Source organism: Acartia tonsa, chromosome 4 (genome assembly GCF_053477335.1).
Source record: "Acartia tonsa isolate MP-2025a chromosome 4, ASM5347733v1, whole genome shotgun sequence".
Lineage (NCBI taxonomy): Eukaryota > Metazoa > Arthropoda > Copepoda > Calanoida > Acartiidae > Acartia > Acartia tonsa.
The window spans coordinates 41,698,341-41,717,437 of NC_137263.1; the positions used below are offsets into that span (position 1 = coordinate 41,698,341).

Here is a 19,097-nt window from a genome sequence, read left to right on the forward strand (position 1 = left end):
TCATGGCTTTTTTCAAAGGAAAATTCCTTGTCAAATTGACATTTTATGGTAAATAGCAAAAAAATTTTAAAGAATTTTTCTGTCCTTCTAAAAAAAGTAAAGATTTTTATATTACTTTTACCTTTATTGAAGGTATAATTTGTGAAAAAAATGAGTTTAATTTAAATAAGGCTGAAATTCAATTTCATAAAAATACGTTTGTTCTATTTCTGCAGTGCCCTAACCCTCCGGGGCTACCAACAAACGAAAAAATACAACCTTTCCTTATTTTTAATTTGTGTCAAATAAAAAACCCCTGATATTAGGTTCCTAAGCATATTTTCAGAGCAGGGACCAGGGAACATGAAGTTTTAGAAATAATAATACCTGTAGTGGAGCCCTGAGATTTAATTCCTCAGCATATCTACAGAGCAGAGACCTGGGAACATCAAGTTTCAGAAATAATAATACCTGTAGTGGAGCCCTGAGATTTAGTTCCTCAGCATATCTACACAGCAGAGACCTGGGAACATCAAGTTTCAGAAATAATAATCTGTAGTGGAGCCCTGAGATTTAGTTCCTCAGCATATCTACAAAGCAGGGACCAGGGAACATCAAGTTTCAGAAATAATAATCTGGAGTGGAGCCCTGAGATTAAGTTCCTAAGCATATCTACAGAGCAGGGACCAGGGAACATCAAGTTTCAGAAATAATAATACCTGGAGTGGAGCCCTGAGATTTAGTTCCTCAGCATATCTACAGAGCAGGGACCAGGGAACATCAAGTTTCAGAAATAATAATACCTGTAGTGGAGCCCTGAGATTTAATTCCTCAGCATATCTACAGAGCAGGGACCAGGGAACATGAAGTTTCAGAATTAATAATATCTGTAGTGGAGCCCTGAGATTTAATTCCTCAGCATATCTACAGAGCAGGGACCAGGGAACATGAAGTTTCAGAAATAATAATACCTGTAGTGGAGCCCTGAGATTTAATTCCTCAGCATATCTACAGAGCAGGGACCAGGGAACATGAAGTTTCAGAAATAATAATACCTGTAGTGGAGCCCTGAGATTTAGTTCCTCAGCATATCTACACAGCAGGGACCAGGGAACCTGAAGTTTCAGAAATAATAATACCTGTAGTGGAGCCCTGAGATTTAATTCCTCAGCATATCTACAGAGCAGGGACCAGGGAACATCAAGTTTCACAAAAAAATATAATACCTGAAGTGGAGCCCTGAGATTTAGTTCCTCAGCATATCTACACAGCAGGGACCAGGGAACATGTAGTTTCAGAAAGTGAAGATTATTCTTGCTCTGGTCAACTACATCCTAAATTAAACAAGGGAAAGGTCATGCATAATTCAATAGGGAAATTTAGATCTGAAAGATATTTTAGTGGTAAGTTCTGCAGAGATAATGTATATAGTCATATAGAGTTAATAGTTATTGTACATTTTTCCCTCTAGTACTATATTGATGAAACCCCCTTTTCAATTGAACACTGTCAAATTTTACAAAATACGCATCCTACATGTATATGAAAAAATGCTAGAAGTTTTTTTTTTTACAATTTCAACAGAACAACATTTTAAAATTTTACAATTCTATCAGCAGTTTTTAGATTTGAATTTTTCTCTGAAATTTTAAAATGATTTTGAATAATTTTTTTGGATCATTTATGTTTTGAAATATAATAATCTATTATAGCATGACCCTCGAAAAAGTATTTTTAAGCATCTGCAGCCCATATTTCTCAATTAATTATCAAAAAATGTATATGTCCTTGTTCTCTGTAGATTTCCACATAAGTAGATATAAAAATATTTTTTTTACATCAATTAACAGCTGAGATTTTTAGAGCCAAAGTTTTAAAAAAGTGGCTGAGGAAACAGTAACTTTTCAAGAAAAATGTTTTTTTTAAGTGAAATGACGTGTTTTCCTCATAATTTCAATACTTTTTATAAAACTTATATAAAGATGTTTCCAAGAAATTTATTTCATGCTGAAAGCACTTTTTTCACTTGCTCTAAAAGGCATTTTTAGATTAGTGTAAATTGCAAAAACACCCTTACAGAAAGAAATCCTATAAAAAATAGTAGCAAATTGAAAGTTTACATAAACAGAAATCAAACACTTTTTATTTTATCAAAATAAGTTAAAAAACCAAAAAGTTACAGCTACAAACTTTTATTAAACATTTAACAATTTAAATGATTTTTATGTGTCTTAGATTAATTTGATGAGTGGGCGTGAATTTATTGGTAAAGGTGGCGCTAATCCATCCGGTAATGAGCATAAATTTGGGAGGGGTTTATTTAAGGTCATATTAATAAGTGGGAGATATTATAAGATTTGAGGGAAAATGGTTATAAGAAAAATGTATTCAGTAAAATTTGAAAAGTAGTTTTTTATATGTAAAAGTAACGTTTTTTAATGCAATAAAAAATGTATCAATTGTTAACTTGCTCTTCTTTCTTATTTGTTTTTTAACTGGTTAATAAAAAGGAATATACTAATAAAAAACTAAGAAATATTTAGCAATATCCAGTTTCTCAAGCACTTTTTCCAAACTTTGGCTTTAAAAATCTCGGCTGTTAATTGATGTAAAAAAATATTTTGATATCCTTTGATGTAGAAAATTATAGAGAACAAGTACATATGAATCTTTTAATATTTTATTGAGAAATATAGGCTGCAGATGCTTAAAAATACTTTTTTGAGGGTCATGCTGTAGTTATAATAATATAATTATAATTTTATATTATGAAAAATGTAATCCTTGTTGATTTATTATAAATAGAAAATTACAAACTTGATCTAGCTGTAATTGGATGTCTGAGTGAAAGTACATGATTTTCAGAAAAACTAAAATCATGATACTTCCATTTTGTGGAACAGTTTTCTTGATTGAAGGATTATGAGGTGGCTGAATTTAGATTGCTGAGTGCAAGCCTATATCTAGTAAGTGAGTAATTTAGTCTATATCTAGAAGTGGGTAGTTTTAATAATGTGTGCCAAGTTTGATACAAAGAGTCCATATCTAGTAAGTAAGTAATTTAGAGTATGTGTGCCAAGTTTGATACAAAGAGTACATATTATTTGTCTTTATTAAAAAATAGGATACTTTTATCCGTTTATCTTTTTTAATGTGTGGGACTTTTGTGTGGAAGAAATAGTATGTGTGTGTCTGTGTGTGGGTAAACGCAGGGAGTAAGGGAGGGGACAATGGATCGAATATTCAATTCAGTGGCGTGCAAACCGAAGGGGGCATTTGGGGCAATCGCCCCCCCCTAGCCACCAAAACGCCCCCCCCCCTGCCCCCCCCTAGCCACCGCCCCCCCTGCCCCCCCCTAAAAGTTGAAAAATGCCCCATTTTGCCCCCCCCTGGTCAACAGAAATAGCAAAACTATCCCAGTTTCCAAAAAAAAGATCAAGAAATACTCAAAAAAAAAAAATTTTTGGCGCTTCGCGCCAAACAAACAGTTACTATTCATTTAACCTTACCAAATTTTTTAATTAGTGTAGAAATTAGGTTATAATCTTTTTTCACTGAACATAACAAACCAGATAATAGGAAGTATTTTAATTTGTATAATATAAACTATTTACCAAAGAAATTTTGTACATCTCCAATGATGATACACAAAATTACCCCTTATATAGATTACAATTAGTGGATGAAATGTATGGAAACTCGACTTAATTAACCAACCAATCAAAATTCCCCAAAGTTGTTGAGCCAACAAATAAGAAAATTTTATATGAAATATTGGGGACTAGTGTAATAAATAGCCCAAAAACCCCTCCCTCCCTGCATATTTGAAGAAAATAATTTGCGCTTCGCGCCCTTCCAAATTGTTTCTGCTTTTTATCACATTGTATATTTTGTTTTTATTTCTATAAAAATATTTGTAAACAACAAATATTTAATCAAAAAGTTATTTTATATAAAAAAGAAACAGCGTTGATATTTATCTAAGCCTTGTCTAATGAATAACTATATATGATGTCATATTATTTTCAGGATAAGTTTATCATTTTTTTTTGTGTACATACCCTTACAAAAAGACATGTTTTTTATGGCAATTTTCATTAAAAACCCTTAAAACTAACTACACACTATATTCCTAACTTGATAAAATACACCACTCTTGTTGTCTTTAATTGATTTTAGTTCAAAGGGGGAGTAAATATTTTTAGGTGCGCTTCATGCACCGCCCTTACTTGGAAACACCACTTAATGAAAAATTAACAGAGTTTTAAAGTGCCATTTAAAGATGGTAGGATATGTTGATATAACTTTTTAGCTTCTCTATAATTCACTATGGCTGTCAATACGTAATGCTAAGGAGGAAATGTGATTTTTTCAACTGCAATTAAAGATAGAAGGCTAAAACTTAATGTTAACATTCCCATCATTATGGAGTATAATTAACTATTAAAAATTCATGGAGGTCAGACTGCTTTTAAGGACGTTTTTGGCTATTTTTGTATCTTTTAAATTTTGGTTATAGTCCCTTTTGTGACACTGCCTCTTAACCCTTACAGATCGGGGGGGGGGGGGCTCACAGAGCCCCCCCCTCTAGTTTTTTCAATCTCATTTTTTTGTAGGTAAGATGGAGAGCTGTAACTTCATGACTTTTTAAGTTTAGTAATTATACCTCGGCAAGAGTTGATTTTATTAGGATATCTGGTCTGTGTCAGTCGTGGTGTCCGGTCAAATTCGGTTGGGTAGCAAAAAAAATTAGAAAAAATTCTAAATAAATCTTAATTTCTACATTATGACTTTTGTGTATAAGGTAGAAATTTAAAATATTTTTGGTGAATACTTAGATATCAATGACCTTCTGAGAAAAGTGGTGTTATGACCGTTTGATCGCTCCCTGACTGACTTTATGACCAATTTTTGTCCGGCTTTTACTACAGACATATATCATGAATATCGTGGCTTCTATTACAGCTAGAGACCTATAATTTTGAGCAATAATAAACAGATAAATATAATAATTTGCGCCGCCAACCGCCGTTTTACCGCCGTAACCGCCGAAAATGGCGGTTTCCAATATTTGCCGTTTTTCGGCGATGATCAGAAAAAGTAATTTTTTTGTTATGAAAAATAAAAGTTCGTCCTAAAATTTGGTCATCCTAGCTGCAAAATTGGCCGCTCTACAGCTGTTTTAAAATTTAGCGGCTGGCCGCTAAAAAGCGGCTAAGGAGCGGTCTGACTGCTATGACTAGAAAAAGTAATTTTCTCTAAAAATACACATGAACCAACAGAAAATTTTTTTACGTCTTTATCTGTACCAGGAGCCGAGATAGAGGGGGGGGGCTCTCTGAGCCCCCCCCCCCCCCCAATCTATTAATGTGGGAATCTGTAAGGGTTAAGGTTCATTTCGTTGTATTTCACAGTAGCTTTTCCCCTATTTATAGCTCCTGCGGGGCCAATTGCCTAACCCTGCGGTTAAATCACATGACCTAACTTAACCTTAATAACTTATTAAAAGCTACTATGAAAATATGACGAAATGCCCCTTAAGAGGCGTTGCCACAAAAGAGACTATACCCCAAAGTTTTCCATATTTCTAAGAGATTTTTATATTTGTAGATGAAAGGACAAGTAATTTTGCTCATCAAATACAGAATTACTTTTAGAATATTTTAACACTTTTCTTTACCAATCTAATATAACATGGGTTGCCAATTTTGTTTTCTTGGGAGCACCGTCTAATATACCATTCTATAAAGCTATAATTATCAATACAGAAATTATTATTTCAGCTTGGTTTCTTTTTGAATGTAGAAATAAGAAAATTAAACCTGTATTGTCAATGTTAAAAGAGTTTCTAAAGAATTATAGATCAATATTTATGCGTTTTCCTAAATATCAAAATGCATATAATAAGTGGATAAGAGGATAAAAGGGTTAGTGTTATTACAGGGTCATTAAGAAAAACTGGTTTTTTTTTAAGTGTAGTAATTCTGTCTTAATATCCGTTAATATTTCTTTCTACTATGTATTTTTTCTAACTTAAACTTTCATTCTCTTTTTTTTTCAGTTCTAAGCTGATGGCTCAGAGTTAACAGAGAATCAGGATAATCATAGATCCTTGTGTTAATGATAAAGATGATAAAGATGCTATTGCCCTCACTCAGACTAGACGACGGAGCATATGAAAGAAACCGAATCTATTTTTATGTAGTAATTGTAAATAATTATCAATTTTATATTTTTGTAATATTTTTGTGATTTTATTTCATAAACTGATTAAAAACCAATAAAATACGTAATAATAATAAATAATAATAAATTTTTTAAATTTTTTACGTAGTTCTTTATATCTTTGGTTTTTATGGTACGATAAATTTTTTTGTGGATTATAATATTTAAAAAAAATAAAATTTCTTGCTGTTTCGAGCATCCAGTATGTAATTTACTTTGACTGTCATCACACAACATACAGGGAAAAGGATTTGTGACTTTTTCTACCTAAAATATATATTTTTTTCAACAGATGCTCTTTAAATCTACTTGTCTGTATTCTTATTAATGATTTTTTGTGCTTTGCTACTTAAAGATGTTGTCATCCTTGTTGTCATACAATAGAGAAATATTTAAAATCAGTTTTACATATTAGGTTAATTTTTGGTAAATTATTTCCAAAATGAGTGTTTTTATCTCCCCCCCAAAAAAATTTTTTTAATGGGGTTATTCATCCTTTCTGCTGAGATTTTATAACATCCCCTTCCACCCATAAAAAATATTTTGTGGTGGGGGGTCATTGCAGGGTGAGGAGAAGGGATGGGGGAGAAGAGATGGGGGGGGGGGGAGAGATGGGGGATATAAATGGGAAATAGGGATGGGGAAGAAGGGATAAGAGTAGAAGGCCCATAATCAAATAATCCCACCCCTTAAAACGCCCTTATTTAAATTAGTATATATAATCAAAATCCCCCCCCGTAAAGCAAAGTGCCCCCCCGGGGCACTTTGATTTAGGGGGGGGCAAAATTTTACAAAATCTTCAAAATGCCCCCCCCTAGACAAAGTGCTTCGCACGCCACTGATTCAATTTTTAGGAGTCTCAGACTTTGGGGACTGGCTTAAAGGGAACATGCAAGAATTTAGCAGTTTCTAACCAATCTTGGGGACCAATTATGAATGACGTCACGCAAAATCATGCATAATCTTGCGGCAAACTAGCGCGTCAACAAAAAGATAAACAATAACAAGCAGACAGAATATTTTGATTTTGAAAATTATTTTGTAAATTGAATTATTACATTTTATATATCTAATTCTTGTTTAATGTTAATTCATTCCGATTAGTGCGTTGTAGAAAGAAATTATATTAAGATTATTAGATATTATGAGCAAAGCCTTCCTATAATTAGGTCCTGCACATTTGTACGTCCGTAACGGTTAGCTCTTTTCGTTACTTTAGACATGTTAGATGTTTCTTATTGATTTAATGTAAAGGCAAAAGTTTTTTGTCTTTAGCTTAATATTTCTGTAATTAATGATCTGATTAATTTCAAAATTTTAGGGAAAATTCACGAAGTCCTGAGTTGTTCAAGGTTTGTTTATCATTAAAATCTCAAGATGGTGTTATTTTATTTTTCTGTCCTGGATGCTAGGAGCGCAGCTACCAGTTATCCTAAGATATGTTACTTAAACCTTAAGATCTGTAAAATTAAGATGTACTTATGTTCTCAACTATTTTATTTATGTAGTATGAAATTTTGACGCAAGGTATCTCATTTTTATTTCGTTAAATGAAATAACTTGAGTTAAAAGTTCTGTAGGAAGGTAATTGTTTTAGTAAGTTTTGTAATATAATTATTTACAGGCTTTTTCATGTCTAAGCTTTTTAATAAATACAATAAAAAAATTTGGGTAAAAGATGTTGTAAAAGTAAAATGGTATGTTTCCTTAATTTTCCGAAGTTCAAATAATAACAATTATGGAAATGAATTGTAAACAAGAGTTTAGATCTCTAGAATCAAAGGCTTGTAGTAAAGCATCAGTTTAAGGATGGTGCATTTCGAATTAAAAACAATTCAAAAAGTCAAAAATTTCCACTAAAGGTTGCTATATTGCAAATACTTGTTTTATCTGGAAATATCTGGGTTTTCAAACTTAAAGGGTCACAACTATAAAATTGAATTAACTGCCCATTGTCCCCTCCCTTACTCCCTGGGTAAACGTGTGAGTTTGTGTGTGTCTGTGTGTGGGTATATGTGTGAGTTGTGTGTGTGCAATTTTGTAAAGTTATCCCACAAGCATGAGATTCCTTCATATGATACTCTGGAACCTCATACAAGAGTTTCTAACATTTCTTTAACAGAATCAGGTTCCGCGTGTGCAAAGAAACCTGATATTTTAAAATCCTTTTTATTATTTCTATGTTTTTCATTATCTTTATCTTTCATATAATTTAATAGAATCATATCATACTATTTAATTTGATATTTAAAATGAAGCAGCCTATAGTGCCTAATAAAAATTACGTCATACAATTAAAATAGCCAATGGTAGGCCAGTATACATTGTAATAAAACAATGATAAAATATATACTGGCCTATCATTTAAAGAATTTTAACATGAAAAAATAATTTTTGATCACACTTTCTGTTTTTATTTTTAAAAGTAAAAAAGTTGATCTAATTGTTTGTGAAGTATTTATGTCATATTTTCAGATTTTTTTCAATTTTGCATTGACAAATCTTGTCATTTTTAGTTTTCTTTAGAATACTGCTAATTACACATTTACAATGTTTAAAAGAAAAATGTAACAGAAACAGACCTAAATATTGTAAACATGATAATTTAAGTTTTATAATTTATGTTAGTAATATGCAGTAATTAAAGAAAGGGGAAAATTATAAAAATATATTTCATATATTGATCTAAAAACCATCAATTTTAATTTATTTATTAAGATCTTTTTGGCTTATTTTTTATTTGTTTTTAGGTTATTTTAAGCCTTTTGAAATAAACTCTAAGGTTTGATTTATGTGCATAATTCAGGTATCTTTTTGTAATTTTACAAAATGTCTCAAAAATAAAAAAAACCTCATAACAATTAGGGATTATCTATCTCTTTTTAGGGGTTTTCTTTCTCACTTCTCCTCTTATCTCCCACAATTTTATACGTCACATGGCTGATTTTTGAGACACTTTTCAAAGTTACATGTTTTCTAATAGTAAACACAATCAATGTTTCATTCGGCTTTAGAAGTAAAAATAAAGGTTTTTAAAGTGTTATTATAAGTAATGTATGTACACAAGAAAAACATTGGTATCACCTATATTCTTATTTCTGCGTTTCAATGTTTGTTTAAGAAGTTAACCAAATAGAGTCTGCAAATAAACAGCCAACTATTTGAAAATATATTTATTTAACGTCAACTCAACTGACAAAACAAATCTTCTTTATGAAACTAAACATTTTACTTTATAGAAGAAGCTTATATAAAAAGAAAAGAAAAGATTTGACAGTTTTTATAAGGGTTTATGGAAATCTTGTAACTTTAGGTTTTTCTTTTGTATAATCTTAATAGAATTATGGTAATTGGGGTAATATTTTGAATTTTGAGCATAAATAACAAGAACAATTATTCTTAAGTAGAACGGAAGAAATAAACTAACCTAATTAATTCTTATATAAAAGTAACAGGATGTCTTGTATCCTTTGCCTATTTGTCTGTAGCTTAAGAAATCGCTAACCGCTGAACCGAAAGGGTTCTCCTTCAAAGTCAATCTTCCAGGGAAGCTTTATAACTATTTTGGTGGAAGGTACCACCAACCTACAAAGAGAAATCACCCGTAAAAAAAATACCTTCCTCCCCCAAAAACTGGTAGTCTAAGAAAAAAATTAACAATTGAAACAAAAAACAACTACCTACTGTAATAAATTAAAAATACAGCAGTTTAGAAATTAAATGTTCCAAAATATTTGAATTGAACTTACACTTTCTATCTCAAGTCCCAAGGATTGTAGCCCGGCCAAAAACTTTTGCCTCCAAAGTCTAAACTTTTGCTTCTTTTTGCCAGGTTTTCTGAAACATAATATACTTTATATTACAGCAAAAACATCTCATTCTGTTTCCAATTTCTTTATTTCGAAGCTATACACATAATTCAAATTGTAATTAGATAAAGAATAAAATACTTATGATACTAAGAAAAATTGTATTTTATGTGTTTTACAAATTAATCTTTAAAAAAATCTTAAATAATTGAATCAAAGATATTTGAAAGATCTGTATTTTTAAAACCATTCTTAATAATCATAATAATGGCCTTTTCTATAAAAGAATTAGGGGCGGGTAATTTTTTTTCAGTAATTTTGTAAAAAGACATAGAAGTTTGCTGTTAAATCATTTAAGTTTCCTAATTGTCTTCTTTTAATGTCTAACGCCTGCTAAAGCAAATTTAGCTGTATATAGTCCTCATTCTTTAATTTCTAAATGTGCACCAATAGCAAATTTCTTTCAATCAAAGACCTTTACTTACTTAGGATTTGGATTAGATGGTGAGGGCATCATGTCCTGGTTTGCCTGCGGAGGCTCCAGGTCTCCAGAAAATGCGGGATTATCCAGGCTATCTTTCTTCTCCTCCTCGTACACCAACACAAAGTCTATTTTTCTAGAATAATGTTTGAATTATTATTTTGTTAAAAACATGTTTTCAAATAAAATGGTAATTTTAGACAGTTTGAACTTAATAACGCGTTTGATAGAATCTTTATAAATAAAATACTTTTAAAATATTTCGAGTTAAGGATATAAAATTCTTATTATTCTACAGCCCAATCTTCCCCAAATGTAATAATATTATGTAAGCTACCAAATGCAGAATCTCATAAAAAATTATGACCAAAAAAATGGATCACATGCAGTTAACGTTAAAATTTTTTCTGGAATCAAATAATTAAAAACAAACTTTGAAGGCTGCTAGCAGCAAAATAGCTAAACTTATAGTACATTTTCTGTCCGCACATAATTATAGAAGCTTAATAAGCAAGCCTTCAATTAATCCGAAAAGGGAAAAATCCCATAAAAACGCATAAAAAATTCTTTTTCGCATTTATGTGTGCTGTGAGATAAATATGCATTTTAGCAATGGCTATCAAAAATTATATTTTTAGGGCTTTGTTTGCCAATCACAAAATGTTTTTAATAATCGATTACAGCATTTCCACCTGAACCAAATCAGACATTAAAATATATTTAAACTGACCTTATATTATCTTTAAAGAAAGTAGAAGAATCATCTTTCCCCCTGACTGGCTTGTGTGAATCATCCAGAGGTACAACATTCTGATTGTAAACATCCTAGAAAACAACAGTAAAATTAAATGGAAAATTAATAATAGAAATACTGAAATAGTTATTTATAAATTTTATTTTAGTATTCCTGGAAAATTGTCTGTAATACGATGCTATACATTGTTTTTCAGTATTGCTATCTTATCTTTATATTGAAGTCTTAGAATTATTCAAGCTATTATTCATTCTTTCCCTTCCACTTCGAGTACAGAACTCGTCGATGCTAGGAGTGCAGCCTCCAGTCGTATTATAAAGTGATAAAGTTTTGTTGCTTTTAGATTGGTTTGTTTTGAAAATAAAATTGTGCAAAACATGCTTTCAGTGCAAACAATAAACTATTCTAAATAAACATAAATAATTAATTTGACAATCACAAAAATATTATTACATAAATATTTATATAATTCATATGAAAAAGCTTTGCAGCCTCAAGCACTTTGCAAATAAACATCAGATTTGATGCAGTCTGATTTCTGAATGTTAATGAGAATAGATTGACATAAATCCACTGGGCATCTTGAAAAAGGTATGACCAATGTTTCAATATATGCTTTTAAAAATATCAGCTATTAATCCAATTATATAATTTTTTTATTGTTCGTACGTTACGATATCGATATTCCCTGAACTATTAGATTTATAAATTTTAGAGAAGATTAACATAGTTCTTATGATGGTTTTAAGCTAGGTTATTTCTAAATTCCAAGTCTTGGGATGGTTTTAGGCTAATATGCTGTTCTCTCCCGCCCCTTCCAATATAGAGCCCTTAAATTTAAGGGGCGAAACAACTAGTCATAAATATTTTTCAGTTATATAATCTAATTATCTTCCTTTTTCTCTTATAAAGATGAATCATGACACAACCCAATCTTTCCAGATTTTGTATAATTTTTTGAGGAACACGACTCCAGTGACGTCATATTTTTCTTTCCCGAAAAAGGAAAGGGAGAAAATCTCTTCAAAAGAGATGGGGAAAACCCCCCTTTTCTCCCATCTCTGTTTTCTTCCCCCTTCCCTTTTTTGGGAAAGAAAAATATGACGTCACTGGAGTCGTGTTCCTCAAAAAATTATACAAAATCTGGAAAGATTGGGTTGTGTTGTGAATCATGCCATAATAGGCATCTAGCTAAAATGGCCAAAAGCTTGTTTTCGGCTGACAAGCCATGATTATTAGATGATATGAATTAAAATTGTTTTATCAATATAAGTGTTTAATTTATGTAAGATTAGAACAAAGGAAACCCAAAGAATGGTCTTTGTTTCAAATCTAACGTACTTTATTATTTTGTCCAACTAATGAGTGTTTTCTCGTTTTGTTCATATTATTATGATGTTGCGTGGGACGAGAGCATTATTTCAATAATTTTAAAAATCTTCCAAGATTACAGACAGAATTGTTTTTTTTTTTTCAAAATTATTGATTTTCTCCTTTTAATTATAATTTTTTGAGACAAAATATGTTTTTTTTCCAATTATTTGTGTTTTTATTTGTGTTTATGTTACCACTATGCCACGTGACATAAAGACAATAACAATTGTAAATTTAATAAATTATATCATCAGGGATGCAGGAAGTGTAAAATATGATATTTTAGTGATAATTAGAGATGGATCTCAAGAAATATTATTACTTTAAAATGTGTTATAATATATAAATCCGTGTGAAGCGGAAGATCTCTCTAACCGCTGAACTGATTTTCCAGAGTATCTTCGCATAGGTCCTGGGAAGATTAAAAACTATTTTATAAGGAGGATACTCTGTTCCTCTCAGAAATATCATTCTGGAAAAAAATCTTATTACTTTTAATAAAATGTAAAGGGCCGACTTTCTACTCCCCTGCTCACATGTACCTTCATGGTCCTCTAGAGACGCAGTTGCTAGTATCACTTAAATTGAATTAAAATTGAATTGTCCCACCCTTGTATACCTGGCTTGCTGTAGTATAAAACTATGTGGCTTCATCTTATATGAAATATCATTAATGATGATGTAATTAGGTCAGGAGTATAAAAATTTTAATTAATCTTTTACAAGGTTTCTTACAGATGGCATTAGCGTCACTATAATTTAGTTTAATCTTCTTAAATTGTTATTAGTTTTTGCAATTAGTTATAGCTAACGGGTTTAAAAATATATCTTGAAAAACAAAATAAAACCTATGCATTTATCACCTAAGGCCGTAAAACAGCCTTAAATTATCCCATTTTCAAAATTTCAAAATTAAATGGATTTAAACCATCCAGGGATCTGTATAAAGCTTCTCTATAATGAAGAAATCAAAAGGTTCCGTGGCTAGCGAGATCTTAACAGTCAAACAAAAATACTTTAAAAATACTAGGGGCTACACCTCTAGCATCCAGGGGCTCTGTACTAAAAGGGATAAGAAGGGGACAAAAAAACAGCCTAAAACAATCCTGGAATCTAGAAAAAGCTTCCCTCAAAAAACTTAATCGGTTCAGTGGCTATTGAAACATTAAGCCTCAGAGAGAAAAATCTTACTTCTTTATATCACTTTACTAGCGGCTTCGCCCCTAGCCTCTAGGGGCTTTGCCCCAAGAGGTTTAATTACATCTTCTATTACCTACCCAGCGGAAAAAAATGCGAACGGATCGCAAATTTTCGCGAATAAATCGTGAATTCGCAAAATTCGTAAAAGTTTGAGAGAGAAAAATTGGGGGGGGGGTTCATTTTGGGGGGTTGGGGGTGTCCCACCCCCCAAGAAAAAAGCCTAAAACCACCACAGGACCAGTAGGTATATTCCCTGAAGAGTAGAATCCGATCGGGTCAGTAGTTACCGAGATATTAAGGGACGGACGGACAGACATCAAGCTCCTTTGTATTATAGATATCACAAGATGGTCTAATTTGTCCTTCATACATTGTTTAATTGTCTGTCTGACTTGAATCCTGCTGGGCCTGGCTTATTTGTAGGGATTAGTTTGATTATCCTATTTAATCTGTCCGCTAATTCTTTCTTCAAAGATAAAAGCAATCTTGGGCAAAACTGTATAAGTAAACTTTTTTACGTAAGGCAAGGATAAATGGTTACACAAGTAGAAAGCAAACGAGACTTTGGAGGGAAGGTGTATATTCAAATTCTCGTGAACTTTCTTCAAAGATTACTAAGAGAATCGTAATATTATCGATAAATAAACGATTTATGTTGACTTTATGAGATTATTTATTTAGTGTTTAGGGCTGACATTAAAAGTCACTTGGATGTCGACTATATGGCATTGACTAATAGTGGTCAGTGCTAACATATTATCGAAACACTATTACCATAAACTTTTACAATAGAATCTAAAAAATCAAACAAACATTTAGGGGTAATAAAATCAACAATTTGTCATCTAATAATGATCTATTACAGTTAGGGAGTTGAATCCATTTTTATAGAAGCAGAAATATAATCTATGATTATAGTTTGGACCCTCTAAAACTGTAATCTACCCTTCCACTTTCCCCTCTCTTGGTGAAGATATCTTCAACGCCGATACGATTTTTGAAATATAAGATTCCACTTTTGTCTCTCTTGTTGAAGATATCTTCACCAAGAGAGGCAAAAGTGGAATCTTAAATTTCAAAAATCGTATCGGCGTTGAAGATATCTTCACCAAGAGAGGGGAAAGTGGAATCTTACATTTCAAAAATCGTATCGGCGTTGAAGATATCTTCACCAAGAGAAGGGAAAGTAGAATCTTACATTTCAAAAATCGTATCGGCGTTGAAGATATCTTCACCAAGAGAGGGGAAAGTGGAAAGGTAGATTACAGTTTTAGAGGGTCCAAACCATAATCATAGATTATATTTCTGCTTCTATAAAAATGGATTCAACTCCCTAACTGTATTATATAAATATTTCTGAAAAACAATAAGAAAATTATCTACAACATGAATACAGTTAAAAACAATAAATATGGAAAAGCCATGCTGCTATGCTAATAATAAACGTTGGGTATAGTCCCTTTCGTAACATCGCACCTTATGGGGCGATTCTTCTTATTTTTCACAGTAGCTTTTCTCCTATTTCTAGCCCCTGCGGGAGGCTCTAACCCTATGGGGCAATCATCTAACCCAATATAACCCAACCTAAAATAACCTATAAAAAGCCATTTTAAAATACGACGAATCGCCCTTTATGGGGCGATGTTACGAAAGGGACTATTCCCTAAACATTTGATGAAGAACTAAAGTACAAAGGAGGAAAAGTGAAGGGTTAATATTGTTTGTTTATGGTGACTATGCAACTAAACTGCATTAAAAACAAGGAAACTTTAAACAAATAGATTGATTACCCTAGATGGCCAGTCAGACACAAAATCCGTCAAATTGAAAATTATTTTATAAAGAGCAGACGGAATATTTATGTTTATACTTAGGAAAATATGACTAATCCAATGATACAAGCGACGAAATTTTTTAACTATTTGTTTAGAAGTAAAAGATTTTGTTTAGAAGTAAAAATAGGCCTTTCATACTGACTAATAATGTGGTCAGATTTTTGCTACACTTTGTCCCTATTAGCCCAACAAAAAGAGGGGATCTAGACTTTCTATATTTATTTTCAACCCATTAAAAAAGTTGGGGGCCCTAAACCAAGGCTTGAAATGCGAAACCATGATCAATCCACATAAAACCATAGATTACATTTTCGTCCCAAATTAATTGTCTTGTTTAAACCGACATACTGAAGGCAATATTTTTATTTTATTATTATATGACATCTTTTGATTAAAGACAGTGCATTTTAAGTTTCTTTATAGTTATACTCGGTTTTGTGTTCCCAACCATTATACATTTTGTAATTGTGCATTTTCATATTAGATTTTACTTACATAACAATGCTTTAAATCAAACATTATTTGTTTTAGAATAAATAACTTTATATTTAGAAAAGTAAACAATAAAAAAACTCTTCTTTTTCTTATCTATTTATATATAAATGTTACATGATGTCTTAGCTTCAGATCTGGACTGATATAATTCCCCTTTACAGAGAAGCTTCTTGCACGTCCAGGAAAAATTTAAAACTATTTTAGGGTGGTTTTCTCCACCCGCCCAAGAGAAATCACCCTTAAAAATACTCCCCCCCCCCCCCCCCAATTTTTTTTACTTTCTTATTTTAAGACTGAAATGACTTACCACCCCCCTCTCCCTTTTCACGAAGTTCTTAGTACTAGCAGGAAGTTTTTCAACAGTTTTTACTGAATCAACAAAACAGATATATGTATCAAACTATATATAGGTCCCTGACTTGTTTCATGCTATTTTTAAAGAAAAAAAGGTTGCTTGTAGTCATAAAAATTCGTTACAAAAATAATTTCATACAAAGTTTTTTCTCTTGAATTTTTAATGTAAATCTTTTTCAAACTCGAATCGTTTATCCTATCTTCTGTGTATTGATCTATGAACAAAGTTTACCACATATTCAAAGAGATATAGAATCAAGTTTTTGCAATGTAAATAAAGTTTAGTTTCCATATATATATATATTTATATTACTTAAAAGTAAAACAACATTTTATCTTGAATTTTTATTTTCTTTTACTCAGAGTTTCATGCTTCTGCAATCATCAGAAAGTTACTATATTATATATATTATGTATATTATACTAATTTAGAGGGTTTCATTTGAAACTAAATTTTAAGTACTATCATAATATTGCATTGAAAATATATAAAGAAAATTACAATGCCTAATACTAAGAGTAACAGAATGCCTTTATGTTTGTGCGAAGGACCTCGCTAAACGCCGAAGCGATACAATGAAGCCTCTAATAGATCAAGGGATGGTTTATAACTATTTTGGGGAGGGTACCTCCAAGTAAAGTCGCCCCTGGAACAATTAATACCCACCCAAAAATTACTTTTTACTTTTTCTTTAAAACTTGAAGCCGTTAGTAAATCGTGGTTAAATAAAGCATTTGAAGGTTAAAGTATCACATCACAATATAATATAAGCATTATTTAGCAAAACTAAAATGGAAACACTCTAATAACATATTGTAATACACCGAGTATGTTGAAGTTTTCTATATATTATTCTCATAAAACTATTATTTCTGTGTAACGACATTTATGTCAACCAGAGTAATATAAACTCCAAAGTTTTATATTTTATGGTAACTTGAAAAGTTTTTAAAATACTTTTATAAGTATGTTTCTTAGGAAAGCAAGGAAAAATAATGTAAAATAAAGGTTAGGTTTAAACTGCAAGTTGTTAGGTCATAGTTGAAACATTCTAAAGGTACCTAGAGTTTTAATTTTAGGAAAGTTGCAGAAAGAAGACATTGTAATTTACAGTTCGCATTTGACTAAAGAAATATAACTTTATTAAGAGCTATTATTAGGTGCTAGATAATTTTAAAAATTTAATGAATAATTTGATAACCTAGTAATTTAAAGGCCTGTGTTATACAGATCTGACTTAACTTACTCAAAAATAGAATAACTGAATAATTACATAATTAGTTGAAGAGAAGCTTTAAAATATTTCAAACTTTACTTCATGTTTACTCTCAAATAAATATGAAAATATTTAGTAATATTTAAGCTTTTAGGCTATGCTTCAATTTTGAATATTAGTAGAACCATGTTTTTGTGGTATTTATTCTGCTGCTAGATGAAATTCATTACCATCAGACTTGCTTCCTTCCATTTCATTAGAAAACAACATTTATTTTATATATTATACCACATTTACCTTACATAAATATATATTATATATGCATGCAAATATTATAGAACAAGAATAAAAAAATTTCATTAGGGGTTCTTTTTTTATATATTTAAAGAATTATACCTAGTTTAATGTTTTAATTGGAATTCCAGGTGTCATTTAGTTCTCACATTTATTGCAATTTAACCTATAACAGAGGCCTTTAGGGATTTTAATTTTTCAATTTGCATAACCTTAGTGATAGTCTAATATTGTTATTAAAAAAAAAAATTCATCGGCCCAATTTAATCAAATCTAATCTAGGTCATGGATAATTTTGTACAAATTTTATTAAAGATTAGTTATTGGTAACCACTAAAATGATTGAGTTTTCCATTTTAGGGAAGGTCAACATATCTTTAGGCTATTTTTTACCCTCCCAGCCAAGATGATTGTGTTGCAGATGCGAATACAAATCAATTAAATTACACTTATTTTTTGTTAACTTTCAACTGTTACAATTTTTACCAATATCTAATGAAGTTATAGAGTATCTATTACTGGAACACAACCCAGACCCCCCTGAGATTGTTGTCAGAGAACCAATAAATCATCTTATGTTTACAAGGTATTCTACACAAAAAAAAATATTTTTTTTTCTGAATAATTTGGATACAACAAAAATCCTTTTACGGATAGGTTGATTTATTCCTTTTTTTGTAATGTTAGTTGCTTCTCCACTATCATACAAGGAACCTTAATTCAGAGGCTAGTTAGTGAGCAGAAAATAGCCGAATACCATACCAGGAGCAATGTGAACATTTCCTAAAATAGAGAACTAACTGTAAGCAAGCGCTGAACAGATACCCACTCGAAAACCTTACTACTTATTTGAAGATAGAAATAATAAATTTGATGCCTCATTTTTCATTAACAAATCACAATGAGAATTTACAAAATAAAAATCAATTTTTGGAACACCCTAATTGTTTATAGGCAGGAATAAAGGCAGAAATTGATGATGGAAAAAAGCATAATAAATTGTTGTGTAATGTTTATTGAGAATCTATCCAAGCATATTCTAAACCTGGAAGGATTAAGCACATTCATCTTGCAGGCAGT

At 31.1% G+C, this 19,097-nt stretch overlaps 1 protein-coding gene across 5 annotated transcripts in view; it reads right to left on the reverse strand.

Annotated features, from left to right (window-relative positions):
- LOC145317278 (anoctamin-7-like) overlaps positions 1-19,097 on the reverse strand; it is a 162,238-nt gene that overhangs the window by 90,812 nt on the left and 52,329 nt on the right. For 3 of the 5 annotated variants that reach the window (XM_080158287.1, XM_080158288.1, XM_080158284.1), the window contains 4 exons: positions 11,225-11,319; positions 10,499-10,630; positions 9,954-10,041; positions 1,206-1,313 (listed from right to left, as the gene is read on the reverse strand). In XM_080158287.1, coding sequence (XP_080014413.1) covers positions 1,206-1,313; positions 9,954-10,041; positions 10,499-10,630; positions 11,225-11,319 — 423 coding nt within the window. Of the gene's footprint in view, positions 1-366; positions 419-450; positions 503-1,205; positions 1,314-9,953; positions 10,042-10,498; positions 10,631-11,224; positions 11,320-19,097 lie in introns of all 5 variants that reach the window. The other 2 variants (XM_080158286.1, XM_080158285.1) reach the window with 2 other exon arrangements.